Source organism: Vairimorpha ceranae (assembly GCF_000988165.1).
Source record: "Vairimorpha ceranae strain PA08 1199 chromosome Unknown NODE_15, whole genome shotgun sequence".
Classification (NCBI taxonomy): domain Eukaryota; kingdom Fungi; phylum Microsporidia; family Nosematidae; genus Vairimorpha; species Vairimorpha ceranae.
This window is the reverse complement of record NW_020169310.1, coordinates 33,791-61,627: the sequence shown is the minus strand read 5'-3', so window position 1 is coordinate 61,627 and position 27,837 is coordinate 33,791. Positions and strand designations below refer to the sequence as shown.

Sequence of the window (27,837 nt, the reverse complement as noted above, 5' to 3'; positions counted from 1 at the left end):
AATTCAAATATTTATATATTTTATTTAAGTTTTTGCTTGTTTTATGTGGTTTTTTTGTAAAAACTAAAATCTCTCTTAAACCAGTTTAATTAAACTTAACAATAATATAAGATGATCAATAACACTATACACTTCTTAACTCAATTTTCTAGAATGCGTAATTATATGATTAGCCGCAATCATCACTTCACTATTCTCTTTTATCAATATCTTGTAAGGTTATCGCTGTTATTCCAGTTATCTGTTAAATTTACTTTCCCAATACCCTTGCCCTCCTTTCAAGCGTCTTACTACGAGTTTTAAGGTGTCTGTTGACAAACTGTAATTCACGAAATAACAATCTCTTTTTTGGCAATTAAAATTAAAAAAAGATATTGTAGTTGTCGTTTTTGCAAAACAAGAATAATTCCATATGTATTGACATGGGATGGTATCGTCACAAAATACCATGCAAAATACAGGAAGGAGCTTGCAATTTCTGATCAAATTGAAGCTTATATTCAATCGATCACTCTAAAGAAAACTCTTGAAAGTGTTTCGATGGAGTTCAGACGAGGAGCAGATCTGACAATTGAGGAACCTAGAAGGGAAGAGAATCTTAAACAGAAATTTACCCACATTGAAGTCATATTTTGCTAACATAAAAACTTATAACAAATTTAACCTTTAAATAAAAATATATCTTGTGGTTGTCGTTTCCACAGCTTACAATTTGTCAAAGTTGAAAAAAGCATAAATATTTTTATTGAATCGATCGAATAAATCATGGTTGTTTTGCATACCCATGCAAGATTAGATTACTTAAATACTGAAAAAGGAGGTCGATTAAGGAGAATAAATTAGTTGAAGAATTGATTAAATTCTAAAGACTTTTTCTCCAATTTTTTTTACAATACAGTACAGATAAATAAATAAGCTATAAACAAAGTTTTCCTAGATATAAAGACCAGAGAAGGTCTTTATTAATAATTATTATAATCTGTAAGCATATCTTCTGACTTTATAGTTTAATTTAAGACAAGTTTAGTAAAAGTCCTTATGGCGACTTTAAAAATCTAAAGCAAAAAAAAACATTGTTTAAGGACAAAAAGTTTAGGCATATGATATAAATATATAGAATAAATACGAAATTTTTGATAATTTTAAATTTCATAGATTATTATAAAAATGTTATTAAACTCATGTACCTTAACTTTTTTACTATGAAAATTATAATAATAGCTTAAACTGCGTATAAGAATAACAAATTGGTGATATAATTTTTTTGATAATTTGCAACAAAAAAGCTGATTACTCAATCATTAATTATTAAATAAATTTAACAAATTATACTTATAAGTAAATTCCACAATCTTTACTGATGTCGTTTTAATCTAATATCAAAATTTTACTCCTTTATCTGCCTGCTCAAAAAAACATTTTTAGAACTTTTTCTTATAACTTTCAACCTATCCAATTTAACTTAAATTAGTTTTTTTTTACGTCAAATCGAGCTATGATTTTACAACATATAGCTTTTGTACAAAAATAATCTTATTGTTTCAAAATCACAACATAGTACTATTTTCAGAAAATTAGTACATTTACCAAAAAATGATTATTTTTAAATCTATATCATAAATATAATTATTAGTATATTAAATCAATTAACTGTACCTGCCATAAAAAACAAACAGAACTCTACAGTAAAAAATTTATTAAAAGAGAAAACTATGCCTATATTTAAAGTTATATGTAAGAATTACATTTCACTAAAATAATAATTCAACTGTTATTGATAATTTTGTGGCCATGACTCTTTCTGCTATGATGTTAAAAATATTTGAAGGGGTTAAAATAAATATATTTATCACCCATTATTTTAATGGGTGAAAATCTTACAGCAAAAGAATTTGAAACATTATTCATCCAACATAATGATTACTTAAAGTTAGCAGAATTAATAGAGCCTTTGTTATCTAATTTTATATTTAAAAACAGAAGATATGATAGTTGGAATAATATCTTTAGAAAGTGTGAAAAAATCATGAATGCTATCTTTAAAAATAATTTTGAAAACGGGTTTCAATCTAAACATTTTACACCTGGTGAAAGTCGTTTATTAATATGTCTGTTTAAATTTTTTCAACGAATTCAAATGTTCTCTAATAATTCTATTGACATTCCCTGTAAAGACTTATTCTTATCTTTTGCATTATGTTTTGATATTGAAATTAGTATTCAAGCTTTTAAAGTAATGTCATTGTATTTGTACAAAGAAAAATTTTTAAAAAACAATACTTTACAGATAGAGATTTTACTTAAACTTGTTAATGTACCTGGATTAAGAATCAAAAAATATTTATACGATGACGACTATGTTTTAGCAAAAACAAATGCAATTTTTTTTAATGATCCATTACAATATTTTAATGAAAATAAGTTTGATCAGAATATATCAGATTTATATGTTGAAGCAAATAAACTTTTGTGTGACAATGAAGATCTTGTTTACATTATTAGGATTTATTCTCTTATAACTATGGGTGCTTCCATTGTTCGTCCAGAAGAGATATTAAAAACTTTAAAGGATAAAATTTTAAAGAGAAATAACAATAAGTTTATAGATAATGAACTTAAGTTTTTATTAGATGAATTTATTTTTTATTTATTAAGAATTGATTGTGACGAAAACATTATTAAACAAATAATTCAAGAAAATAATTTCTTAGAAAAGAGGCTTATTTATGACGAATTAACTCCATTTGAAAGCATTTCGATTTTTTCTAACATAAGTGAAATAAATTTTGATGTAAATTACAGTTTAACTAATACAGTTAGTAATCCTGACCTTGATTTTCAATATTTCTCAGGAATTTATAGTTTAGTTAAACGAGACACAAATGTTTTTTCAAGTTGTATAGATTTAGATAATTTTAAATCATTGTTGCTGCACTTTGATGAATATCATTCAAAAAAAGATAAATTTGTCTTAAAAATTATTTTTAAAATTATGAATGAGGTATATAAAAAAGGTAGTGCATATTTTGAACCTTTTGAAGAAAGTAAGTATTGTAAAAAATGTTTGTTTTTGATAAAAGAAAAATCTGAAGTATTTTCAAGTTTATGTATTGATACACTGACTTTTTTCATCAACAATGATCCACTTTCTATTTCCATTATTCCTCAATCTTGTATCTACGAAATATTTGAAAATTTTATAGCGTCGGAAGAAATGTACATAGCACTGCTTAACTTGTTTGATGCACTTTCTTTAAACAAAAATTTAAGTAAAAATTTTGTTGACACAAAGTTACTATCAAATTTATTAGAAAAAGTACTTTTGATTCAAGATGGTTTTTTTAATGGTTTTGGATCACAGTTTACTATATTAATTAAGCATCATCCACAATATGAACTTGAGCTAATTGATTTTATTTTGCTTAGTATGAAATTAAAATTACCTACCTCGTCTTTATTTAATTTTGTGAGCACACAAGAGCTTTTATTTTATCGGAGTATAATTTGGAATGGAGAAAGTGGTATTTTGAATGTTGTAGATACTTTATTTAAGAATAATTTTTTGACTAAACATATTTGGCAAGATTCTTTTTTTAATTTATTTACATCCGGATGTATTCAGATATATAATATTTCTGTAGAAGATTATGAAAATATTTTTAATTTTTACGCAGATAAAATTCTTGAAGGTTATAAAAATAATATTTTAGATCTAGCAGAATTGTATTTAAATTTGATATGTCATACAATATTAAACAGGAAAACGAGATTTAATGATGAAGATGATGAATCGCATTCCAATTTATCTAATATTTTTTATATTCTTACTTCTATTTTACCATCTATTATTTTAAAATTAGAAAGTTTTTCTGTTGTTGATTATTTTGAGGCTGGAGAAGAATATAAAAATGACGTTTATAAGTTAATTTGGCTAGAGATTAATTATATTTTTTTATATGTATGGAGAATGGAGAGTGTTCAAGAGAACAGAAATTGTTTTAATTATTTTTTAAACTGCATAAATTACAGAAATGATGAGATTTCTAAAAAAATTAAACATGAACATTCCTATGATGTATTAGATGATAATCAGAAGCATTTTTATAAAAATATTCTTGATAGTAATTTATCTAAGCTATCTACTTCTATTATTTACATTTTTTTTGATTGGCTGTTTGCCAATAATGTAATTGATCAAGAAATTTTGTGGTCTAAGAAAGAATTATGCATATTATTTAAGAGTTTAGAGGACAAACAATTAGAATTGAAAAATGAATATATTGAAAAACTTCTTAATTTTTTTAATTCATATGATACAGATATTTCTATCATTACATTTCTCGATAATATATTATTCTGTTCAGATTATTCTAATCCTAAATACATTGATAAAATTATTAATTTATACATAAAATACTATACCAAAGGAAATGAAATAAAATACAAGACTGTTTTATATGATGAAAAATTTTCAATCAGACTTATTGAAAATGGGTGTTTTAAAGCATTTATAGGTGCTCAAGATTTATGCATTAATTTTTTAAAAGGCAATTTTGTTGTCAATAATGAGTTCGTTGAGTTATGTACTACAACTTTAAAAGATTTAACATTTAAAAATGAAAAGTATATTTTTATAGAAAACGAGAAAATTTTACAATTTTTGAACTTTAAAAATATAAAGCCTAGAATAAAAATGGCTTTTTTACTATCATACATAAAATATATAAAGTCACAAGATCAGGAGATACACAATATTGAACCAATTTATAAATATATCATAAAAAAAATATCTATAAAAAATAATCAAACTACAAAGTTACTTATTAAATGTATACTACTTCATATATTTGATCATTCTAGAGATTTAATTGATTACAAAATAGATTTTTCGCCATCAAGATTCATATCTGCTAATTATCTTGCGGCGTATCATAATATACGATTTTTTAAAAAAGCATTTGAAAAAGTTATATTACATAATAATGTTGATATACAAAAGAGTGGGTTTTTAGATACGACACAGCATCTTTTTAAAATAATGATGAAAAAATCTACAAAGAATATTAATTGTTTAAATGTTCTTACAGAAATATTAACAAATAATTTTACATATGATTGTCTAATTAATAAAAAGTTTTTACGTACGATATCAAAAAGATATATTGAAACTGTAGATTTAGGATATAAAATAGATTTAAATAGTAGTTTTTATGTAGCATTAAACTTTTTTGTGCACTGTTTACAATCAAAAAATAAGAAGCTATCTAAGATGACTTACAAGGTACTTTTAAAGCAGATGATAATTTATAAAAATCACAAAATTTATAATTTTTTAGTTATTTTATATACTTCCCTGGGTGCTCCTAATATTATTAGGAGTGGTTATGAAACAGGTTTTTTTGAGAATGATAGTGACTTTTTATTGAGTGGCTATTTTATTAAAAAAGGCATTGCTAATATTTTTTTCGAAATTTTATCTAATGTGAAAGAAAAAGATCTAAGAATTATCAATTTTAGCAGTTGTGATGAAGAAAGCATTGATCAACTTGGTCTAAGCGCATGGAATAATATTAAAGAGGCTAACAAAGTAAGTTACATCTATTCATTTTTATCTCATTTATATGACAAAGAATATGATTATCTTTTAGATCTACAAGAAGAGGATGAAGAAGAATATGAAGAGGATGAGGAAGATTTTGATTATGACGAAATGTATATTCCTGAAAATCTTACACCTGAATGTTCATCATATGAAGACAATGTAGAAATAGAAGAACTGGTAGAAAAACCTAAAAAAAGAAGTATTTACAATTCTTTATATTCTGCATATTTTTTATGCGAAAAAGAATGCTACATTTTAGAAAATAAACGAATAATAACCTTTTTGGATAAATTAATTAGAATAATAAAAGATGAATACAAAATAGAAAATATAAATGAAGAATTACAGAATGTGGATAGTAATGTACCTATAAACAATGAAAACATTATTGAACTTTACGATGACGAAATGGATGAAATTTACTACAGTGAAGAAGAAGAATATAATTTTAATGACAATATCAATTTAGAGAATGAAAATTTTAATATAGATGAAGACTTCAGTGTCAGTGAAGAATCTATTTTAGGTATTGACAATGGTGTAATTCCTGATATACACGTAGATGATATCAATAATATGAATGAAGAAGAATTAGATGATTTTATAAAAAATTGGTATATTGAAAGAAAATCATCAAATCACAAGTATTTACCCATAGACATTAATTTCTTAAACAATTTAAATGAAACTGTTAAAGAAAAATTTGAGGAAAATGAAAGGATATTAAAAGATGATTATTTTGAATATGCACCTGATTATGAGGTGATTGAAGAATCAAGTAGTCATGTAAATGAAGATATTGATACTTTTTTGGATATTTCGATTTATGAGAAGTTTCTTGTATCTTACCTTTCTAAAGACTTTTCTTTGAAAACGGAGTTAACAGATATTTTAGAAATATTGTGCTTTAATTCAAATTTACGAAGTTGTACATTTAAAATTATTAAAGAAAAGATTGAAGATTTTACAAATGCAAAAAAGTGTATAAGAATAGTAAAAAGCATGTTATTATCTTCTAAACATGAAATAGAAAAAGATTTTGATCTTGTTATTGCTCTCATCAAATTTTCTTCAATACAAGAATATCATGAAAATGCTTTACAGATATTATCAAAACTGAAAATTAGCAATAGTTTTTCTAACTTTCTACATAATTTGTGTGATGTTACATCTGTAAATTTAACAAGCAGATCTTTAGAACATTTTAAAACTTTCTGCAAGAATAATTTTAAACAAAACATCCTTGATTTTATTTATATTTTACTAAATAATTATGAAAGAAATTTATCATTATTGGTTGATTTTACAGTTTTGTATCATCAGCAAACAATGAATAATTTTAAATTAACAAGAAAAGTTTACTCACATGACTTTAATGTATTGCATAAGCTTCGCAAATTTGATGAATCAAGTGACATTTTCTTTCCATGTCCGAAAATATTTGAAAAGTTAGATAAAATTTTTACAAATCAGTTATTTGATTATACACATTTAACTTTATTTGGATTGTATGAAGAATTTATTAATTGGCTGTCATTTTTTAATATAGAAAATAAAAGAGAAATTATTGATAAATTTATAGTAAAAAGATCCAATTTAACGAATATAATTTATGAAAAACAAGATGAAATCAATTCGACGCTACAAACAAATGATATTATTATTTTCTTCTTATCTAAATTTAAAGTCTTAAGTTTTAAAAACAAGAAGAAATTTCTTATTTCTAAAATGAATTATTATGAAGCAGGATCGTTTATTATTACCGTTAGAAGAAGTTCAATACTTAATGATTCTTTTTTTCAAGTAATGAGAAAGTCATCAAAAGAACTAAAAGCAAAAAGAATACAAATTAAATTTTCTGGTGAACAAGGAATAGATTTTGGTGGATTAACAAAAGAATGGCTTGAACTTGTTATGCAGGAAGCATTAAAACCCGATCAAGGTCTTTTTGTTTATTCATCGGATAAGCGGAATTCTCTACACCCTTTTAAAAATAGTAAAATTGATCCGGATCATCTTTCATTTTTTAGGTTTATTGGTAGAATGCTAGCTAAAATAATAATTGAAGGATTTAATATTAGTATACATTTTGATAAATCTGTGTACAAATATTTATTAGGTCTTAAGTGTACCTTACAAGATTTAGAAGAGATTGATCCACAATTTTACAATTCATTAATGTGGATTAAAAATAATAAAATTGAAAATATTCTTAACTTAACATTTTCTGTTGAAAATAATAATTTTGGTTTTAATGAAATTATAGATCTAATTCCTGAAGGTCGACAAGTTTTAGTCACTGATGATAATAAAAATGATTACATAGATTTAGTTGTAGAAAATAGATTGATTAAAAGTGTAGAAAAACAACTTAATGCTATGAGAGAAGGATTATTTGAAATGATTGATGAGGATATTATTTGTATTTTTAATGAAAAAGAATTAGAGTTATTAATTTGTGGTATACCTGATATAAATATTGATGACTGGAAAAACAATACAGAATACATAGGATACACTAGTCATTCTAGAAACATTAGTTGGTTTTGGAAGGCAGTTGAAGGATTTACACCTGAAGAAAAGGCAAAACTTCTGCAATTTTGTACTGGATCATCTCGTGTACCTTTTGAAGGATTTAAGAATTTACAAAGTACAAATGGATATCAGAAATTTAGTATTAATAAAATATCTACAAATAGGCTACCATCAGCACACACATGTTTTAATCAATTAGATTTACCTGAATATACTAGCTATGAGGAGTTAAGAAAAAATATTTTATATGCTATAAATGAGTGTCAAGGTGGATTTTACATAATTTGATGTTTAAAAACAAATCTTACTTTAAAATTAAATGAAATTTTTATATCGTATTTTGTTTGTATATCAACAAATTTCTATGTTTTGTGAGATTCATGATTTTATTACATTTTAAATATTTATATTTTCACATGTATGTAATATCTGCAATGATACAGAAATAATTTTGACAAAACATTATTATTTGTTTAAAAATATGTTTAAATTTCAAGTTCGCCTTTTCCTGTAAACAATAAAATAAATCTTTTATTCATTTATTTTTTTTTATAATTAGAAATAGATACAGAAGAGATTTTTATGCGCTTTAAACCGGGGATGCCCGGGGAATCCGGCCTGTGGCGAGGTATCTCTGTATAATACTCACTGTTTTGCCGTTTGTTCCATCCGGTCCTTAAAATAAAATTTATTTCTATTGTATAATAATTATTTTTATATTTCCTGTTCTCACTTCCTAAGATGTTTTCATTTGGCATAATTTATGATAATTTTTTTATTTATGGTTTTTTATAAAATATCTAAACCAATAAAAAACTTAATAATAATTGTCATAAAGAAAGCGACCAATTTTTTACTTAAAAGGTTGTGATCAGAGGTTTTGTCCAAATTGTCTTTAACAATTGGTTATTAAAAAATGCATGTGATTATTGACAATAATACCTCATAAATCTACAAAAAAATGTCTTTTGGTTTTTCGACAAAAAGTGTAGGAAACAATAACACATGTAAAAATTTTATATTTATATCAAAAAAAGCGAAAAAATGCATATACTTTTGGAAACTTTTATAGTATTATATAAAGTTTGTATATCTTCTTTGTTTATTTTTTAAATTCAATTTTAATATCGCGATTTGTGTTTTTGTATATTTGTGATGTTATGTTTATCAACTATTTCTTTAAAAATTAATGCATTTGTGTAATAACAAAACCATCATTAATAATTTAAAGAATAAAATAGTTTCTTAGTGACATACATAAATATTTGAAGATTTATTTTGCATATAAATGCACCAAATTTTCTTTTTATTAACCAAAATTTTAAATAAATCTATTGCATTTGTACGCTAATTATTATGACTTTAATTGAAGAAGTTATATTTCAAAATGTTGTATATTTTCTAGTCATCATAAACTTATATTGTTCATCAATATAAAATTGTACAAAATGACATTTAAAGTATTCTCTATTTTATAAAATACAATAAATCTCGATAAATTAGCAATATTGTGCTGACTTAACATTTTAAAACGTTAAAAAAACATCAAAATTTTATGATATTTCAAGTTATGTTTAATAAGGAACTTTTATGTTTATTGTCAATGATAATTTGTAATTTAAATTTTTTTATATATATGAAATACAAAAACTATTGTGTATGAATGAAATAAACACAAGAAGAAAATCTCATGACATTTAGTAGATGGTTTTGGTGTATTTATATTTAAATAATTTAAAATAATTTAACTTCTTGTTTTATTCCTCCATGTTGTAAAATTGTTTTTATTTTTATCAAAAAGTTGTGCATATATTATATTAAATATTATAAGTTATAATAATTTAAAAATTTATGTAGACACAAAACTTTTTTGTTTACAAAATAAATTTGTTCCTCTTCAATACTTATAAAAAAATTTCTGAAAAATCCGCCTTTTTATACAACAAATACAATATTTTATTTTATCAAAAATAATCAGTTGACTTATTTCTCAAATGACTACAACAAAAATATAATTTTTAAATCATTAATTGTAAATAAAATAAATTTAATTAAAATTTATTTATATTTTCCTCTTTATTTACATTATATTATTTTTAATCTTACAATACATATTATATAAAATTATAGGATTTAATTCAATTTTTTGTGAACGTATATCAAAATTAATCGCATCAATTAATGACAATTTTTCGCTTTGCCTTTCATTCTGAAACCAGACATTAATCGTTTTAACTTTAAGGTTAAGCATTATACTGAGATCCATTTTTGTCTGTGATGAAGGGTACATTGTTAGTTTGAAAACTTCTTTTAATATAAGACTTTGAATACGTGATTTTTTACATCTTGAAGAATTGTTGTTTTCATATCCATTTTTTAACAAACAAAGTCCTAATGCAGCCTGAATTTGACATTCCTTCTCAATCAGCTTTTTCATACCCCTGAGATATAAAACTTACGTAAAATTATTAGATAAATTAATTTTTTAAAATAAATTTGTTGTCTTTTAAAATCACAAAAAAGATTTCTTTTTTACATTTTTACAAAAAGTTTTTTATTTCTACTTTTTTAATTTAACATAAATTATTATTGATATGTGTCAAAATATTTTTTAGTCTTTCTAAAAAAGTTTAATTGGTTTCAGATATGGTAAATTTTTTAAAAAAAATTATTTTGATCTCAATTTTATTGACATGTTTTTGTAAACAAAATTTAATATTTTGATTAAATTTTACAATATGGTTGGCTGTTGTTAAAATTTGTTGATTAAAGAAATTCAAACAAATTTTATAAAAATTTTTAACTAGTAAATTAAATAATTTAAATATACAACCGCCATTTTTTAACTTAAAACTAGGTGACAATTTGTGATTTGTTTATTTTACATAAATTTATAATTTAATAAATTTATTAGTCTAGTAAACTTTTTAGTAAAATATTTATCGATTTCTTTTCTGCGCAAAGCCAAATCCTTATTTTAAATAATTTAAAAAGATCTTTTAACAATTCTCTAAAATCTATCCTTTTGGAACTTCTAAAATAGAATGTGATCTTCTTTTTATCCCATTGATATTCACAACTTAATATTTCCATATTAATATTATTGGCTGTAACTAAATCTCTACACTTTTCCAAGCTGTCAATTTCATCCTGTTCCCTTGTTACAAGATCATAAATATCTTCATCTGTAGCGTATCTTAATATTTTTTTGGCTTCAATTTCGTTAGCAGCTTCTTTTAATTTATGATATATGAAATTAAATCTACTTTCTGATGTTATACCCAGTATTTTACCACAATCTTCTCCTCTATCTGCTTCTAATATTACATAAGCATTTGGCTCATAAAGATTACTATCATAACCTACATCTAATCTTCCACTTTTATATTCTATAACAAAGTAACACACTTTAGGTAAAAAGAAGTTTTCGTTAAAAAATTTATCGAGTAAAATTTTTAATTTATCATTTTTTAATGCTACTTCTCTTGGATGTTGTATAAGTTGGCTCCCTATTGTTTTCCATGAAATTCGTCTTTCATCCCATGTTTCATCATTTTCAGACCATACTGCTGGACAATGCTGTACAAATGTATACAAATATCTCATTGATTTACAATTATTTTTCTTTTTTATATTTATTTTTTTCTAATGTTTCTCTTGTAATCAATAATTTTATTTGTTTAAAATTTGTAGTAAAGTTTGTTGGTTAAAAAAGATATTAATTTAATGAAATTGCAGTGCTAAAAATGTTGAAGATTTTGAAACAGTTATAAAAAATATAACCAAAACAGATGTTATAAAAATCTATAACTTTGTATTTAAAAAAATGCTTAATTTTAATATTTGCTTGATAAAAAAACATTAAAATTTTCTTAAGAGGTAGTTTATTAATATTTTAAAGTTTAAAAAATAATTTTGTTTAAAATCAACTTTCAGATTACAAATTAAGTTTAAAATTTTTTTGTTGAGGTCTTGTTGTTAAAAAGACGACAAATTTATTAATTACACTACATTTTACTCAAACATATCAGCGTAAATAGATTATTTATGTTTAAAACATAAAATAAATAAAATTTAATTTACGCTTTGAATTTTAATTAATTATTATAAAAGTGTATTATCTTTATTAATGTTAATTTTAGACAATATTTTTTTAGTTACGTACAGATAGATGAATAATGTTAAAAAATTAATTGTCAAAACAAATTAGCATAACCAATAGAAAATAATACCTACTAAAAAATCAAAGCAATTTATTATTGGTATTTTAAAATATTTAATTTGGTTTAATAGTTGAATTATGAATTCCGATATATTGTTACATATATTGCCTAGATTGTCAAAGCAATCTTTTTTAAATTTATACAATCAAGATGTTTATATTCTTAATAAAACAAATTTAAATTTGCTAATGGAATCTTATAAGCACAAAATATATTACATGAGCACTAGGAAATTATTTTTACTGTTTAATTTTGCTTTGAAATATAAAAAAAATATTTATGTCGACGAATGTATTAATAGCCTTCCTGAATCTAAAAAACTTAGTTTATTAATTTATTGTAAAAGAAATGTGGATGTAAATATGATAATGAATAAATTAACCGTAAATTTGTGGAAATGTAAAAGTAGAAATAGAGTAAATTTTTTTGTCGAAAACTTAAATCTAAATAAATAATTTTACAAACATTCTGTTTCTAAAAGTTAAGTGTTTGTTTAAAATCTAAAACATTAAGTATACTAGTTTTAGATATTAAAAATTTCTATTAAAAAATAGTTAATATTATATACTTTTAGAAAATGCGCAAACCCATCCATATTTGAAAATAAAAACAAATTATAAAAATTATTCATATCGTTAATAATTTTTTTAATCAAACATTTTAAAGTGTTTTTAAATAATGCGTCGTTAAATATTGTAAATTTATATTATGCATAAGTAAAATTGCGATAATTCAAGATGTTGAAAGAAAAAAATAATAAAGTAATATTATTTTGTTAAGTAAAAAATATTTTTAATTATTGTGCAATTTTTTACACTATTTTCACAATTTTATATTTAACCCTTAATGTTTGAATCTGTTATTTTGATTGGTCCTGGAACAAATCTTTTTCCAATTGTTAATTCGTCTCTAAAAGCTACAAATCTGCCAATTTTAAATATTGAACTTTTACTTATAAATATTCAATTCTTAGAACCAGTTAGTTCTAAAATATACATTGTTATTCTTAAAGAAGATGTAGATAATATAAGACATGTTGTTAAAAACATTACTACTCCTTTAGAAATAATAGGAATTGATTTTTACGATGGAACGGTAACACAACTTCATAAACTTCAACAAAAAATAAATTCAGAAAATATTATTGTCACTAAAGGCAATTTGGTTACTAACATTGATATTAAAACTATAGCTAATGAATATTTGGATAATAATGATCTTTTTATGACTATTTTAACAAATAATCAGGAAAACACTGTATGTGGCATTAAAGGAAATGAATTAATACATTACAGTGATTTTGATGATTTGAATATTTCAAAAGATATTTTGATAAAAAACAGATTTGTAATGACTCTTGAAAAGCATCCTTTGCAATTTTATATGTTTAAAAAAGATATATTAAAATACATAACTTCAGATATGTTTAGTTTTAGATCAAACTTCCTGCCTGCTATAGTCAAAACACTATGTAACATTAATCCTGTTAAAATTTTCGATCCTATGAATACTTACATATATCAAATTAGAGATGTTGAATCTTACATTTTTACAATTAAAAAACTCAAATCAATAAAACACAATGAAAATGGTGATGCTATTTGTTCTTATGATAAAATAAATTTATGTAAACAATACATTAAGAAAAAAAATATTAAAGATACAAAAAACATTTTAGGTACATCTTTATTTATAGATAGTGGGTTTATTATTGACAGCGTTATTGGAAATAATGTAACAATTAATGAAGGTTCTTATGTTGTTTCTTCTATTTTGATGAATAATATAATAATTGGAAAAAATTGTCACATTGAAGAATGTTTGATAGGAAATAATGTTACGATTCCAGATAATACTACTTTGATAAAATGTAATGTATCTCCTGCATACATTTTTAGTACCAATGTAAATGCAAAGAACAATATTTTTACTTGTTCATAAAAAATTAACTTAAAATTTGTCAAGAAAACAAGCGGTAGTGTTTTATGTTGAATTTAATATATTAGTAATGGAAATTTGAAGAATTATAGCCTATTTAAAATATTAGATTTTAATCTTATTATATTTATTTATGGCTAGTATTTATTGTATAACTCATCATTCTTTATATGTACTATTTCTACTGCTTCTCCGTTAGTGCTTTTAGTAATCTCATTTTTATTTAAAAGTGCTATTCCAATAGCTAATATTGCAAAATTTAAAATCTCAATGCAAAGAATTTCATTTTTTTTAAAATCGTGTGTGCATAAATTTATGTACTTGAAAATACCTGGTGCCATTACATTGGCACCTCTTTGTATAGGAGATACGGCACCTGCATCTAAATATATTTTTGGAATTGTAAGTAAATTATTTTCGAGGCTCTTTATTGTAGGAATATATTTATTATTAAAATAAAATAACAGAGCTTTATTAGATTCTAGTATTAAATTCGCTCTGTTTTTTAATTTCACCAATGAATAATCCACATTTTTTTTCAATATTTCATTATCACAGATTTTATTAATAGTTTTTTTATCTTTTTTACTTAAAATAGATGAAGATATAACCTCTATCTTTTTAAATAAAGATTTCATATGGGGTATAAATATTAGTACTAGTACTTCAAAATTTTTGTGCACAGACAGATATGAGGTTATTAAAATATCAATATATATAAAAAGTTTGAATCTGAATATTTATTTTTATGTAATACCTATCAAAATATAAATTGCATAATGAATTTAATCATAATTTTACCAAAACCTTTTTTGATTAAATGCTTTTATTTGTTTATTTTCTAACAAATTATTTTAAAATTATTTTATAAATTTAAATTCTGCATAAATATGAAAAATCATTTAAAAGCTTCATTTTTTATAGCTTTTAGTATGACGATTTTAGTGTTATTATATGAAGAAATAGCCTTAACATTGTTTAGTTCAGACCTCAATAATGATGGATTTGGGGTGCCTAAAAGTTCATTTACTTATAAGTTAGCGAGTGAAGATCCTCTGTATAGAGTAAATATGTTGATTGCAGTATCATCAAGACTAAGCACATTACATGATAAATTATATAAAATTGGAATTTATACATCGATTGGATGTTTAATTTTACTTGACACACCAAGATTGCTAGTACATAAACTATGTAACAAATCAGTAAATTTTTATACTGAAACATATTTTAATATAAATCATATACAATTAGCCATTGCAAACCTATTTGTATTTTTATTTACTATATTCTATCTTTCAGAGTATGTAGAAAATATTTTAGAAATAACTAAATATAATTGGGTTAGTAAAGTAGGAACATATTTTGTACTATACTCAATAGTTTGTCCTGCATTTGTTTTTATTGTTTTTCTTCTATTAAGAACTTTTGGGGCCCAACTAATTTTAGCAATTTACATTTCACTTATTTTAAAAAATTTTTATGAGATATTTATAGAAGATGATGTTTCATCGACATTAAAGCAGGTTTCTAAAAATCGATTTTCTAAAACTGTACAGGAAAAGCTTATAGAGACAAAATTAGATAAAAAGGTATTTTTCGACACTGATAAGTCTAAAGATACAAATGCTGCTTTAGTAGGGATAGAAAATAGTGCGAGAATAGAAATATATGGAGATTTTGATAATCTTGATGAAGAACAAAAAGACTCGATTTTGCTTCATGAGATTGGCCATGCTATCGATCACAGTCTTCTTAAAAAACTTTCTGTTTATTTTGGAACTTATTTTATTGAACTAAGTATTATGATTTTTCTCTATGGTAAAGCAGCGAAGGCTTTTGAATGTGAAAAAATAAATAGATATACAGCATTTGTACTGCTGTCTATTGTATATTTTTTATCCATGAAAGATTGGATAATGATGTTCTATAAAATGTCTTCACAGCGTGCAGAAATTGCAGCGGATCTATTAACGAAAAGTTCTGGGTTTGGAAAAGAATTGGCTTTGTCTTTATATGATATTTCTACATCCGAAAAATCATATATTAGGCCTACCTGGTTATATAATGCACTTCATGCTGTCCATCCCTCAATTTATGATAGAATAGAATATTTAAATAAATAAATTTTTGTACATTTTTGAACTTTTAGTTTAATTTAAATAACAAAACATATTTAAAATTTGTTAATATAGCTAAGCTTATATGTGTCACAATTAGATATAGTTGTGGCAAGAAACCCAGGAAGGCGACCAGAACTAAGAAAGTTCTCCACAATGCTCGCTCCTGAAGCCAAACTAAATTGGTGTAACTTAAATGGTTTATTAACTTCCTGGGGAACTGTGCCCTTGTGAGATCTCTGTTGACCCTATAATTCTCTTGCTATTGATGCTTATGTAAGTTATTTATGACAGCGATGCCCTACTTTTCATAAAATATTTTTATACTAAAATTTCTTCAAGAAAATTCAGAAAATAGAAAACATTTCATGTGGAATTAATACCACAATAATATATAAGTTTATCTATATTCAGTAAAAAATACAAAATTATTTTAATAAGAACATCACTGTAATTTGCAGCCAACATATTTTTTATTTGTGTTTGCACGTTAAAAAGAATATAAAGAAGGGATCTAACGAACTGACACTTTCAAAAAGAATTAATCAAAAAATAAATAAATTATTATTCCATATATATCAAGAAATAAAGCTTAGAGTAAAAAATTATTAATATAAACTACTTTAATGCTTTTACAAAAATAATACGATAATATAAAGTTTTATAACAAAAAAAATTTGCATTCTATTACTTTTTTGTTATTTTTCACCCATGTCCAGTGTAACAAAACAAAATGCCACTACTTATAGTGCGGAAGGAAGATTATATCAGGTTGAATATGCCATGCAAGCTATGAATTTGGGAACTGCTAGCATTGGCATGAAAACAAAAGATTATGTTTTACTAGCTTCTGAAAAAAAAATCATATCTAAACTACAGAACCCCGCTAGTGTTAAAAAGCACTTTAAAATTTATGATCACATAACACTTGGATTTTCTGGAATATCTGCTGATGTAAAAACTATTGTGGAAAAAAGTCGAGATTTTGCGATAAATCATGAATATTTGTATGACGAAAATTGTAAAGTCGAGAGGTTGTTGGAAAAACTTGCAGATTTAAGCTTAAATTTTGATAAAAAAGACGATTGTAAGAAGATTTTTAGTAGGCCATTTGGTGCTTCTTTACTTATTATTGGATATGATACTGAACCTAGGCTTTTCTGTCTCGATCCTTCAGGTTCTTATTTAGAATATTATGCTAAGGCCATAGGATCAGGCAGTGAAGTATTAGAAAATATGTTGGAACAAGAATTTGATCCTAGTCTGGATTTAGAAAATGGGCTTAAGCATATTTTAAACATGTTGTCTAGAGTAATGAAAGAAAAAATTTGCTGTTCTAACGTAGAAGTAACTGTTATTACTAAAGAGGGAAGTAAACTTTTAAAACCAGAAGAGATTGAACAATTTTTATAATTAAATCGTATTGTACTAATTTTTATCAAGCGGTGAATTTCTGCATTTTATGATTTAGTGATTAATTTTCACGTCTCCTTTAATTTATTTTTTATTAGCTGTTTAATAAAAAGGAGATTTAAATTTATTGCAAATGGAATAAAAATAATGAATAACACTAAGCTAAGAATAATTGCAGATAAAGATATATTTGAGTCTGACGAGTTTATTACTGGAAAGTTATCTTTAAAGTCTCGTATTCCTTTGCCAGTAAAAAAAATAAAGCTGAATTTTACAAAATCTCGAGTAATGGAGGTTTGTAAAATTGAGACATCTGGTAAAAAAGGTATAAAATACAGTAATAATAAGAAAGAATATTCATATGATTTCGATATTTACACTTCTCGTAACGAGTTTGATAATTTATCTAGTGGTGCACATTTATTTCCGTTTAAATTTTTTCTTAAAAGTACCGATAGTTCGACAACGGACATTAAAGGAATTTATTTTGATTATCTAGTAAATATTAATAATTCTTATACATTGACAGCCTCTTTATATTTAAATGGTGCTTCAGAAGCAATATATGAAACTACTAAGGATGTACAAGTGGTAGAAGTTTTTGACAGAACAGAACACTTTCAAACAAAATTAGAAGTATCTACAATGTTATGTTTATTGTACAAAACATATACTTTAAAATTTTTTCTTAATAAACCTTTATATTATTCAGGTGATAGATTAAAATTAGATGTACAAATGAATCGATCATTATTAAAATTAATTGATAATATTGAATGTAATTTATATGAAGTGATTAATGTACATTCTCCTGAAATTGATATTATAAGAACTAGATACGTGGTTGGAGGAAATGCGATATTGGAGAAAAAAAGGTATGCGCTAAGTTTAAATATTCCTTCTACTACTCCGACATGTGTAAATGAAGATATGTTTGGCTTAAAAATATTAATGTTTATTAATATTACATTTAAAAATAGTGGACCTATAAGAATTAGAAAATATTTACAGGTTGTAAAACGAAAAAATGAACTACCAGATATAGAAAATCTCGATGTACTAGATGGTGAAGTTTTTAATGAAAAAATTTTCTTATTGACATAAATAAAATTGTTGTGTTATTTTTATAGTTATATCGAAAAATATAAATTTATAAACATTATGTACACAAAAATCATTTTTATATTACATTATAATATTAACAAGCAAATGTTCTGTTTTTGTGTCTTTAATTTAATTTTGATAATGTATTTTAAGCTATTACACAATTAATAATCAATTTAAAGGTGTAAAAAAGACAACATTAATATTTAAAATCAAAAAATGTTATTAAGCTTTATATTGTCTTAATTGTTTATTAAAAACCTAAAAATATTTTTTTCAGGCAATTTGTAAACATTTTGTCAAAAAGTTATAATTTTTTTTTTAAATTGAAGAAATCTAAAATTTTGTGCAATTTATTGCTAAAAATTAAATAAGCCATTGTTGTAATTTTTCAAAAAAAATATTAATAATGCCTTGAAATTTTAATTTTTTTTATACAATAAATCAATGAAAGTTTTAAAAAATTTAATAATATTTACGTAGTACATCTCTAAGAATATTATATTCTTTACTATATTTGCAATCGGCTTTATAAACAGTCTCAATACATAAATCCTTTAACATCTTACTTCCATCTAAAATAGTTAAAATTCTTTCTTCTGACAAAGAAGCAATAATTTCTACCGATGAACTTTTTAAAATTTCTAGACATTTAATAATTCCTGTTTTTAATTTAGAATTTTGTAAAGCATTTTTATTTATAATTTTATACAAAAAATTAACAGTAAAATTTCTCAAATGTGGATATTTTTTGTATGTTAGTATTAATGTCCTTATTATTAAGGCAGGCATAGAATCTTCTATAGTATTGAGTGTGTATATAAAATCATTTTCGTTAAATGCAGGAGAATCAAAACAAAGATCAAGAATTTTTATTCCTTTTGAAATGTTAGACATTTCATGCGCATAAATTAAGATGTCTGTGGGTTTTAAAACAAATAAAAAATATTCAAGCGATTTTTTATCGATGAGAAAATCTTCTATGTAATTTACGACGTCAGATTTGTCAAAGTAGATGAACATTTTATACACAAGAGCTGGTATATTTTTATATCTCGTGATAATATAGTTTTTAAGATTATTTTTTAACTGTCGGTTAGTTAATAAATAAGAAACCAAGTCAAGATCTGAATGCTTGATCAAAAAATTTATAATAAAGTCCTCATCTAGCATTTTAAAAATTGAATAAAAGCGCTGTTTCTGTTCACCATCTAGAGACATATCATATATTTCGTACAATAAATCAGGTTTATCAGAAGCAATAGAAAGTAAATCTTCTATGTTTAGATCAAACTTATAATGTTTTAATATTTCGTAATGTTCAATATACAGTCCTGTAAGGTGTTTTTTACTTACCTTATTTTTTAACACTTCGTATAAGTCATTTACAAATATTGGCTTATTTACTAGAAAATATTTTATTAATTCAATATTCTCGTCCTTTAAATCCAACTTTACAAGATTTATATCAAAAAACAATCTTATAATTTCTACCCTGTAAAATCTTTTATTCTCATACAGTACATTTAATAAACTGTTATAAAGTGTTTTATTGAGTAGATAAATGTACTCTACCAAAATACTAGGTTCTTCCTCAGTCATATGGTAAAAAATAAAATCCAATATGTCTTTGGGGTCAGTAAGGATAGTACAAATATATTTAACGTATAAATTCCGCTGTTTTAATTCAACTATATAAATATTATTTAATAATTTACTTGTTACATCCACAGATACATTATCAAATGATACAAAGTTGAAATAACTTTCTATGGAATTAGAAATTTCTATTGTAGATGTTTTAATCAGTAGCTCATATAAATTATTTACAAAAAACAAATTACTATCAAATTTCTTTTCGTGTAAATATTGTGCCTTTAATTCTTTAGCAAATTTAAATAGCTTTAAATTTTTTACATAAAAAATATATTCTTTAGAAAGTAACTTTGCAATTTTCTTATTAACTTGGTGTATGTGAAAATTTAACGATTTCTGTGCATATCTTGGAAAATGAAGTGGAGTATCCTGTAAATCAAAAATAAATCCTAGTACCAGTAGAACATTAGATTCATCAAGCAAATTTAAAACACAATTCCAAAAATACATAACTTCTATAGGATTCATTTGATGATAGTAAAAAAACAGAATGTACAAATTATTTTCTGTAAAATTTACGAGTAACATATTTTTTATTGTGTCCATGGGGGAGAAATATTTATTTTTTAAATATAATTTATTTTGTATTTAAAAAAATATGCGAACATTAACTTGTATAAAAATTATTAAATTCTTCAGGTAAAAGACATGTAAACATTTTACTCTAAAAATTATTAAATTTAAACGAAATACAGGTTTATGTTTGAAAAATCTACTAAATGCAAAGCTAATTATTTAGAGAAATCGTTTTTTGAATAATAAGAAAATGATAAAAGTTCGATAATATAAATAAGACGAAATTTACTTCTATAATGTTCTTTTTTAAAACTTTGTATGCAATACAAAATATAAATTTGCTATTTTCGTGTATTTTAGATCTAAAGTTGATAACAATTTAGTTTACATTTTCTTTGTAATAATATAAATTTTTGCTACCCTTTTAGTTATGGAAGAACTTTATAGCAATGATATTACAGAAATTAAGACTGAAATAACTGTTACAGAGGATAAAAAAAATATTGATTTTTTTATAGTAAAGTTAGAATTACTACAAATATATCTTTTGTGTTATACTTTATACAAGGAAAATTATAATGAAGATATTTTGGAAAAACTTATTCGGATAACAAATTTACTTAAAAAATGTAAAATTATAGAAGAACACATTGACATATTAAATACCATAAAGGAAGAAGAGCCAGAAAGACGAATTTTAGAAAATGTTATGAAAAAAAAATCTAAAAAAAGTAAAGGAAATAATCCTCGTAAAAAATTTAAAAATCGAAATGAACAAATGGCTGATAAATGCAATAAAAAGTACGATGGAAAAATAAATTAAAATGTTTTTTAATATAATTTGCACATCTTTTATAAATTATTTTTATTTAGTCTGTTCTTAAATAGTAGAATTATGTAAAATAAATCCAAATTGTGGCATTAAGTTTTCTAATTCGCTTGTTTGTTGATTATTTAAACTTGGACCTTCAATATTTAGTATTTTATTAACAAAAAACAAAATTACTTTATCATTTTCGAGAACGGGTATTACGCCCTTAAAAATAATTTCATAATAATCTGGTAATTTGTCAATAATCCTAATAATTTCCATTAATTTTTTAGATTTACTTTGTGTACTTGTTAAAAAGTTCTTAAAAACACTAATCTTTTTTCGTAGAATATTATTCAAAATTTGACGCTTTATATCGTCAAAGTCATCAGTTTCCGATTGTAAAAATTTATCAAACCTATTGAGCTCTAAAAAATACTTTTCAATGTCTTCTGATTTCTCAAGTGTTATATTTTCCGAATCTGTTTTAATTATATTTAAAACCTTATGATTTACTAAATACATCTCGTTTTTATATAAAATCTTTCTTATTTTAATATAAGAATCATAAAGCTGGTTTTTATCTATAAAATTATCAATAATATCTTTTTTTAATGATTTCAGATTTACATAATACACATCTTTGACTTCTAATTCTAAATCATCAGGTAAAAGATTAGTATATTTAAATATCCAAATATCAATAAATTCAAAATTTGACTCGGAGAAAACCAATTTAATTTTTTGGAATAAATAAATAATGCAATTTTTTTGTAAATCTTTATCAAGATGAATTATTGTTTTTAAAAAAAAGTAATTAATCTCCTTTAAATAAATACCCTTATTTGTAAATGGCATATCTAAGCATTTTTCTTTAAAATTTACCAATAAAGTGTTCATAATTTTTCTATCTGTTTTAATTTCAGCTACTTGAAAATATAAGTTAAAAATGTATAACACTTCCATATAATTATTCTTTTCATCAGTAATCTGTGCGTATAATTTTTCTAAAAATTGTATTGTTATGTCTTTAATTGAATTCCATATGTTCTGCATAAATTTTGAATTTTCAACTTCTTTATACTGAAGTTTAGCTTCTTTATAAATTTCAACAAATCTTTCTTGTTTATCAAAACTTCCCGATAGTAAAGATTTTATATTAAAAAGTGTCTTGTATTTATTTATAATAATTAACTTTTGATTTCTACTATAATTATCGATACACTTAATAGGATTAAAATTGTTTTTTACATATTTAATATTTTTAAATATGTCTGATGAAAAATCTTTATCGAATCCTTTTTTTTTTATATCTTGTAAAATTTCTTCTAATACAATCCTACATTCTACAAATTTACTAAAATTACTTTTTACTAATTCTTTATTTTTATTTTTTGTTTGTGAAATAACTTTGCTTAAATAAATTAATGTGTCATTTAAATCATATTCTGAACTATCTGCATATGTTTTATTAATAACATTTAAAACGTCAAATTTTTTATCTAAAACTTTTTTCTCTTCCTGTGTCTGCATAAAAGGATACTTTTTTTTATTTTAAAAAATTGTTTGTTTGTTTGTTTTTGCCTACAAAATAAAAAAAAGTAATCCTAATCCTTTTATGCTTAGTAACTTTTTGGAGAAATTATCTGAATCAGAAAGAAGATTTTTAGCTGCAATTATTTTAACACTCATACTCAGCGCTACTCTGAAAAAAAAGAAAGGAACATTACATAACATTTGTGCCTGTATTATATTGTACATAACTTTTGGCTATTTACAGATGCTTTATTTTTTTATTGCTATATTTATAAATCTTAATTTATTGATTATTTTTAGATTTAAGGAATATTCACTTACTGTAATTAATTTTGCTATATTATATTTATTTAAAATTTTTGGTAAAGACTTTTATCCTCATATACAAGGTACATGTGATATTTCAGGTATTTTAATGCTTTTAACAATTAAAATGTCATATTTAGGGAGAGATTTTGATAATAAAAAGCACACTTTATTGGATGCAATAGGTTACATTGTATTTATACCTGGACTTATTCTGGGACCTACTACGACATTTATAGAATTTATAGAAACACCTGTATCTACAGAAATTGCATCTCCGCTTCCAACATTTATAGCATCCGCAATTTTTTTGGTTTTAATAAAGATTACAGAGAATTTTTTTCCTGTTAGTGTACTATACAAAAAAAATATTAATATTGGTACTAGATTATTAAATTTATACTTTTATAACCTTGGACAAAGATTTAGATTTTATTTTGCATGGCATTATTCAAATGGATGTTATATTTTACAAGGATTTAATGATATGCTTAATATAAAATTTTTTAGGGTAGAAACAGCAACTTGTATTAAAGACTTATCCCTAGGATGGAATATTAAAACCAATAAGTGGTTAAAAGAATGTTATTTCGACAAAATTAAACATAGAAATATATTCTTGGCGTCTTTTGTTACATTTACTGTATCGGCTTTATGGCATGGAGTTAAACCTGGATATTTAATTATGTTTTTATCTTTTTGTTTTTCTATTCCTGTAATTAAAGGAGTTAATAGAATTATATTGAAATATGCATCAGTATTGTATCCAATATTATCTAGAATTCAAATGATTTTTTTTATAATGTACTTTTCAGTACCATTTTTTTTATTAGATGTATCTAAAATTTATAAAGTTTGGTCTAGCGTTTATTTTTATGGTCATATTTATTGTGCATTTGCACTGTATTTGATATATTTATTATAACAGTAAACATTTGTGTGTAAATAAGATTTTTAACATATGCTTTAAAACTTAAACATAAGTAAAAATTTCTTATTTCAATTCATATACACTTTATTCTGCTAACATTTTCAATTATAATAATATTTCAAAATAAAATAGTTCTTTACTTTTATCAATATTCTGTAATGATAGTAAAAAACATATGATATTTAACAAGTGTAAAAACCACCATTTTTTGTTTTATAAATTCAAAAATATTAAAAAGTATATCTACTAATTATTGTTTGGCAAGATTACACTAAGTTCTGAAATAAATATTTGTAAAAGATAAATTGTAGTAAAATTAACTGTTAAATTACTTATTTCAGAACTAAAAGATAATACGAGGTTTAAGTAAATTTATAAATTTTCATTACAACATATTTTTTTAAAAAGATTTTCATTGATCTTAACTGTTAAACCCTGTATTCTTTAAATTTTCCATTCTTCTCTTTGAGAGAAAATTTTAAAATTTATGTAGCCAATCAGCTTCCTCACTATGTTTATTTTTTAAAAAAGGAATTCTGATGTTTGGTTACGACATTAACAACTTACGAGCTTATTTCAAAAAAAAATTTTATTATTTTAAAATTTCTTCCATTAAGCAAGTAATTTTTGTCCCTTAAATGATAGAAAAAGGAGAATACACTATTATTGATTTACTTTGTATTTCACACTCCTTGTTAGAACAACTTAACTCTGACAAACCTTTAGATAGCAAAAATGAAACAATATATAAAGCGGTATTAGAATTTAATGATAAAAAAATAGTCGCATATTTTTTAGGAAAAATAGAAATAGGGCAAAATTCTGTTATTAGAATAAAAAGTGACAAAGATTATCCACTACTTTATGATACAGATTATACAGTGATACGGAAAACTAGTTATATAACAAATAAAAGGTTATTAGAAAGTCTTTTAAATAAACAAAAAAGTAGAATCTAAAGAAATGTTTTATTTTCTCTTTTATGCTATTTTTACAAAGATTTTATGTGCTTCTTATTAGCCCACTTTCTCTGCTTAAACATGTGTAATATTAAAAAGATAATACAAGGAATGTATAAAATTATAAATGAAAGAAATAAATATTTAAATATTCCTTTTAGTTTTGTTAGAACATTAAACATTGATTGAAATTCTATGTAAATACTTATTGGATAAAAAATAATAAATAAGTTGTATCTTAAAAATTTAACATATGTGTTTCTAGTTAAATAATACAAATATCTTATACAATCAGTAAAATACCAAGTAAATGTAACTACACAGAAAAAATTAGTAGTACATTCATAAAAATAAAAAACAATCCAAATAATAAACATTCTAAAAAATAGTTGTATTACCGTAGGTTTGTATCTAGCATTACTTCTGTGTAACTTAATATTTAATATTTCTAAAAGAAAAAAAGATTGGAAAAGTGCTGATATTAGTAGATACATTTTTCTATTTGTAAAATAATATAAGTAACTAGTTGTGAGTGCAGTTAGTGCTATAATTATTCCTAATATGTTGTAAATTGTGATATACTTCATTAATTAAGGGAATGAAAAATATAAAAAATAATTTAAAAAGTTGAAATTTTATAAAAGATTTTTAAGAAAATAAAAAAATGCTTAATTATTTATAATTGATTAAAAATATTTTTAGTATCATTCTATAAAATTATAAACAAATTTTCTTGGACATAAAAATAATACAAAGTTTATTGCAAGTTTTATCGACAATGATCTCATACTATTAATTTAACAAACAAACAAATCGTAGAATCTGAAATATTTTAATGTATTTTATTTAAATTACCTTAAGTGACCTTAACAATATAAAACATAATACATTAAATATTTAAGAAGTAATTCTAAAGACAATCATATAAATTAAATGATAAGTAATTAAAATGTAGAATATTTTGATTACTTAATTTGTATGTGCAATTATTAAATATTTTATTATATACACACATTCAAAATCTTATAATTATTTTACCCCAAAAATGAAGCTTTTTATAGGAAGAATTCCTCGCGAGCTTGATGCTGACATTATTTACAATTATTTTAAAGCGTATGGAGAAATAGATAGCTATAATTTTAAGGGACAATACGCATTTGTTGAATTTAAGAATGACAGAGATGCAGAAAATATACTTAATACTAGAGATATTGAAATTAATGGACATCGTGTTGTAGTTGAAGCATCAAATAGTAAAGGAAAATTTCAAGGAGAGCATAAAAGACAGGAATTTCATTTTAATTCTTTATCTGAAAGGCCTGATTCTAATAACGTAGATTATCAAAGTAGTAGAAGAAGTCCAAGATATGATGATAGAAGAAGTCCAAGATATGACGATAGAAGAAGTCCAAGATATGACGATAGAAGAAGTCCAAGATATGATGATAGAAGAAATGAACGATATGGCAACAGAAGAAGTCCAAGATATGATGATAGAAGAAGTCCAAGATATGATGATAGAAGAAATTCTCAATATAATGAAAACTTTTATAGACATCATAACGATTTTAGATCAAATAGTGATTACCCACCTCGGCAACAATACAGTCGGGACTATGATTATAGAGCAATAGATCAAAATTTTGACAGAAATGGTTATAGCTCTAAAGAATCATCCAGATTCGAATACGATAAACATTATTTACAATCTGATCGAGAAAGATGCTCTTATTGCTCGCGATGTGAAATTCATGGAAATTTGCGATTTCCTAAAGAAGATCCTTACGAACATAAAAAAATAAAACGAGAACATCCAAATGACATTAATAAACTTGTTATACAAAACTTGCCTCAAAACGTGTCACTTCATGATATCGATGATTTTGTTAAGCAAACTGGACTTGAATCTGTATTTTCAAGATTAACAAAAAAAGGAGATGCTGCGATTGTCGAATTTAAAGATATTCAATCTCGTGATGATGCTATATCCAAACTTGAAGGTAAAGATCTTAAAGGAACACCTGTTTATGTAAGGGAGTTTAAAGTAGGCAGTAATTTTCAAAGATCAATAAATTCACTAGCAGATAGGGATATATCTCCCATTCAAAATGATTATAAAAAAAAAGTTAGTGGAGATAATGATGACAGTCAAGGTGTTGATATTTATTCAGGATTAGATAAGTAATA

General features: G+C 23.6%; 17 protein-coding genes across 17 annotated transcripts; 10 read left to right on the top strand and 7 right to left on the bottom strand.

Moving 5' to 3' along the window:
* Positions 1 to 1,864: 1,864 nt before the first annotated feature.
* On the top strand, positions 1,865 to 8,425 carry AAJ76_1500059763 (ubiquitin-protein ligase; the record flags this gene model as incomplete). The annotated part of the gene is made up of 1 exon (XM_024474109.1): positions 1,865 to 8,425. The coding sequence occupies one exon, from the start codon at positions 1,865 to 1,867 to the stop codon at positions 8,423 to 8,425; it is 6,561 nt and encodes a 2,186-aa protein (XP_024331412.1).
* A 251-nt stretch (positions 8,426 to 8,676) lies between these two features.
* Positions 8,677 to 8,895, bottom strand: AAJ76_1500052733 (hypothetical protein; the record flags this gene model as incomplete). Its single annotated transcript, XM_024474108.1, has 1 exon — positions 8,677 to 8,895. One exon carries the CDS (start codon positions 8,893 to 8,895, stop codon positions 8,677 to 8,679), a length of 219 nt encoding a protein of 72 aa, XP_024331411.1.
* Positions 8,896 to 10,217: 1,322 nt separating this feature from the next.
* Positions 10,218 to 10,574, bottom strand: AAJ76_1500051054 (homeobox domain-containing protein; the record flags this gene model as incomplete). The annotated part of the gene is made up of 1 exon (XM_024474107.1): positions 10,218 to 10,574. One exon carries the CDS (start codon positions 10,572 to 10,574, stop codon positions 10,218 to 10,220), a length of 357 nt encoding a protein of 118 aa, XP_024331410.1.
* A 473-nt stretch (positions 10,575 to 11,047) lies between these two features.
* Positions 11,048 to 11,743, bottom strand: AAJ76_1500049885 (signal peptidase-like protein; the record flags this gene model as incomplete). Its single annotated transcript, XM_024474106.1, has 1 exon — positions 11,048 to 11,743. One exon carries the CDS (start codon positions 11,741 to 11,743, stop codon positions 11,048 to 11,050), a length of 696 nt encoding a protein of 231 aa, XP_024331409.1.
* A 694-nt stretch (positions 11,744 to 12,437) lies between these two features.
* On the top strand, positions 12,438 to 12,815 carry AAJ76_1500049190 (hypothetical protein; the record flags this gene model as incomplete). The annotated part of the gene is made up of 1 exon (XM_024474105.1): positions 12,438 to 12,815. The coding sequence occupies one exon, from the start codon at positions 12,438 to 12,440 to the stop codon at positions 12,813 to 12,815; it is 378 nt and encodes a 125-aa protein (XP_024331408.1).
* A 391-nt stretch (positions 12,816 to 13,206) lies between these two features.
* On the top strand, positions 13,207 to 14,301 carry AAJ76_1500048421 (translation initiation factor e2b gamma subunit; the record flags this gene model as incomplete). Its single annotated transcript, XM_024474104.1, has 1 exon — positions 13,207 to 14,301. One exon carries the CDS (start codon positions 13,207 to 13,209, stop codon positions 14,299 to 14,301), a length of 1,095 nt encoding a protein of 364 aa, XP_024331407.1.
* Positions 14,302 to 14,435: 134 nt separating this feature from the next.
* AAJ76_1500046692 (rna-binding protein) lies at positions 14,436 to 14,936 on the bottom strand (the record flags this gene model as incomplete). Its single annotated transcript, XM_024474103.1, has 1 exon — positions 14,436 to 14,936. One exon carries the CDS (start codon positions 14,934 to 14,936, stop codon positions 14,436 to 14,438), a length of 501 nt encoding a protein of 166 aa, XP_024331406.1.
* A 252-nt stretch (positions 14,937 to 15,188) lies between these two features.
* AAJ76_1500046439 (zinc metalloprotease) lies at positions 15,189 to 16,424 on the top strand (the record flags this gene model as incomplete). Its single annotated transcript, XM_024474102.1, has 1 exon — positions 15,189 to 16,424. The coding sequence occupies one exon, from the start codon at positions 15,189 to 15,191 to the stop codon at positions 16,422 to 16,424; it is 1,236 nt and encodes a 411-aa protein (XP_024331405.1).
* Positions 16,425 to 17,129: 705 nt separating this feature from the next.
* AAJ76_1500044498 (proteasome subunit alpha type-5) lies at positions 17,130 to 17,831 on the top strand (the record flags this gene model as incomplete). Its single annotated transcript, XM_024474101.1, has 1 exon — positions 17,130 to 17,831. The coding sequence occupies one exon, from the start codon at positions 17,130 to 17,132 to the stop codon at positions 17,829 to 17,831; it is 702 nt and encodes a 233-aa protein (XP_024331404.1).
* A 147-nt stretch (positions 17,832 to 17,978) lies between these two features.
* AAJ76_1500043649 (20s proteasome subunit) lies at positions 17,979 to 18,935 on the top strand (the record flags this gene model as incomplete). Its single annotated transcript, XM_024474100.1, has 1 exon — positions 17,979 to 18,935. One exon carries the CDS (start codon positions 17,979 to 17,981, stop codon positions 18,933 to 18,935), a length of 957 nt encoding a protein of 318 aa, XP_024331403.1.
* Positions 18,936 to 19,400: 465 nt separating this feature from the next.
* On the bottom strand, positions 19,401 to 21,137 carry AAJ76_1500040491 (symplekin domain-containing protein; the record flags this gene model as incomplete). Its single annotated transcript, XM_024474099.1, has 1 exon — positions 19,401 to 21,137. One exon carries the CDS (start codon positions 21,135 to 21,137, stop codon positions 19,401 to 19,403), a length of 1,737 nt encoding a protein of 578 aa, XP_024331402.1.
* Positions 21,138 to 21,537: 400 nt separating this feature from the next.
* AAJ76_1500040090 (hypothetical protein) lies at positions 21,538 to 21,930 on the top strand (the record flags this gene model as incomplete). Its single annotated transcript, XM_024474098.1, has 1 exon — positions 21,538 to 21,930. The coding sequence occupies one exon, from the start codon at positions 21,538 to 21,540 to the stop codon at positions 21,928 to 21,930; it is 393 nt and encodes a 130-aa protein (XP_024331401.1).
* Positions 21,931 to 21,987: 57 nt separating this feature from the next.
* AAJ76_1500038177 (sam-dependent methyltransferase) lies at positions 21,988 to 23,451 on the bottom strand (the record flags this gene model as incomplete). Its single annotated transcript, XM_024474097.1, has 1 exon — positions 21,988 to 23,451. The coding sequence occupies one exon, from the start codon at positions 23,449 to 23,451 to the stop codon at positions 21,988 to 21,990; it is 1,464 nt and encodes a 487-aa protein (XP_024331400.1).
* An 85-nt stretch (positions 23,452 to 23,536) lies between these two features.
* On the top strand, positions 23,537 to 24,685 carry AAJ76_1500038091 (membrane protein; the record flags this gene model as incomplete). The annotated part of the gene is made up of 1 exon (XM_024474096.1): positions 23,537 to 24,685. One exon carries the CDS (start codon positions 23,537 to 23,539, stop codon positions 24,683 to 24,685), a length of 1,149 nt encoding a protein of 382 aa, XP_024331399.1.
* Positions 24,686 to 25,329: 644 nt separating this feature from the next.
* On the top strand, positions 25,330 to 25,650 carry AAJ76_1500036298 (hypothetical protein; the record flags this gene model as incomplete). Its single annotated transcript, XM_024474095.1, has 1 exon — positions 25,330 to 25,650. The coding sequence occupies one exon, from the start codon at positions 25,330 to 25,332 to the stop codon at positions 25,648 to 25,650; it is 321 nt and encodes a 106-aa protein (XP_024331398.1).
* A 32-nt stretch (positions 25,651 to 25,682) lies between these two features.
* On the bottom strand, positions 25,683 to 26,237 carry AAJ76_1500035391 (protein tyrosine phosphatase-like protein; the record flags this gene model as incomplete). Its single annotated transcript, XM_024474094.1, has 1 exon — positions 25,683 to 26,237. The coding sequence occupies one exon, from the start codon at positions 26,235 to 26,237 to the stop codon at positions 25,683 to 25,685; it is 555 nt and encodes a 184-aa protein (XP_024331397.1).
* A 458-nt stretch (positions 26,238 to 26,695) lies between these two features.
* Positions 26,696 to 27,835, top strand: AAJ76_1500034932 (arginine serine rich pre-mrna splicing factor; the record flags this gene model as incomplete). The annotated part of the gene is made up of 1 exon (XM_024474093.1): positions 26,696 to 27,835. The coding sequence occupies one exon, from the start codon at positions 26,696 to 26,698 to the stop codon at positions 27,833 to 27,835; it is 1,140 nt and encodes a 379-aa protein (XP_024331396.1).
* Between the last annotated feature and the right edge of the window lie 2 nt (positions 27,836 to 27,837).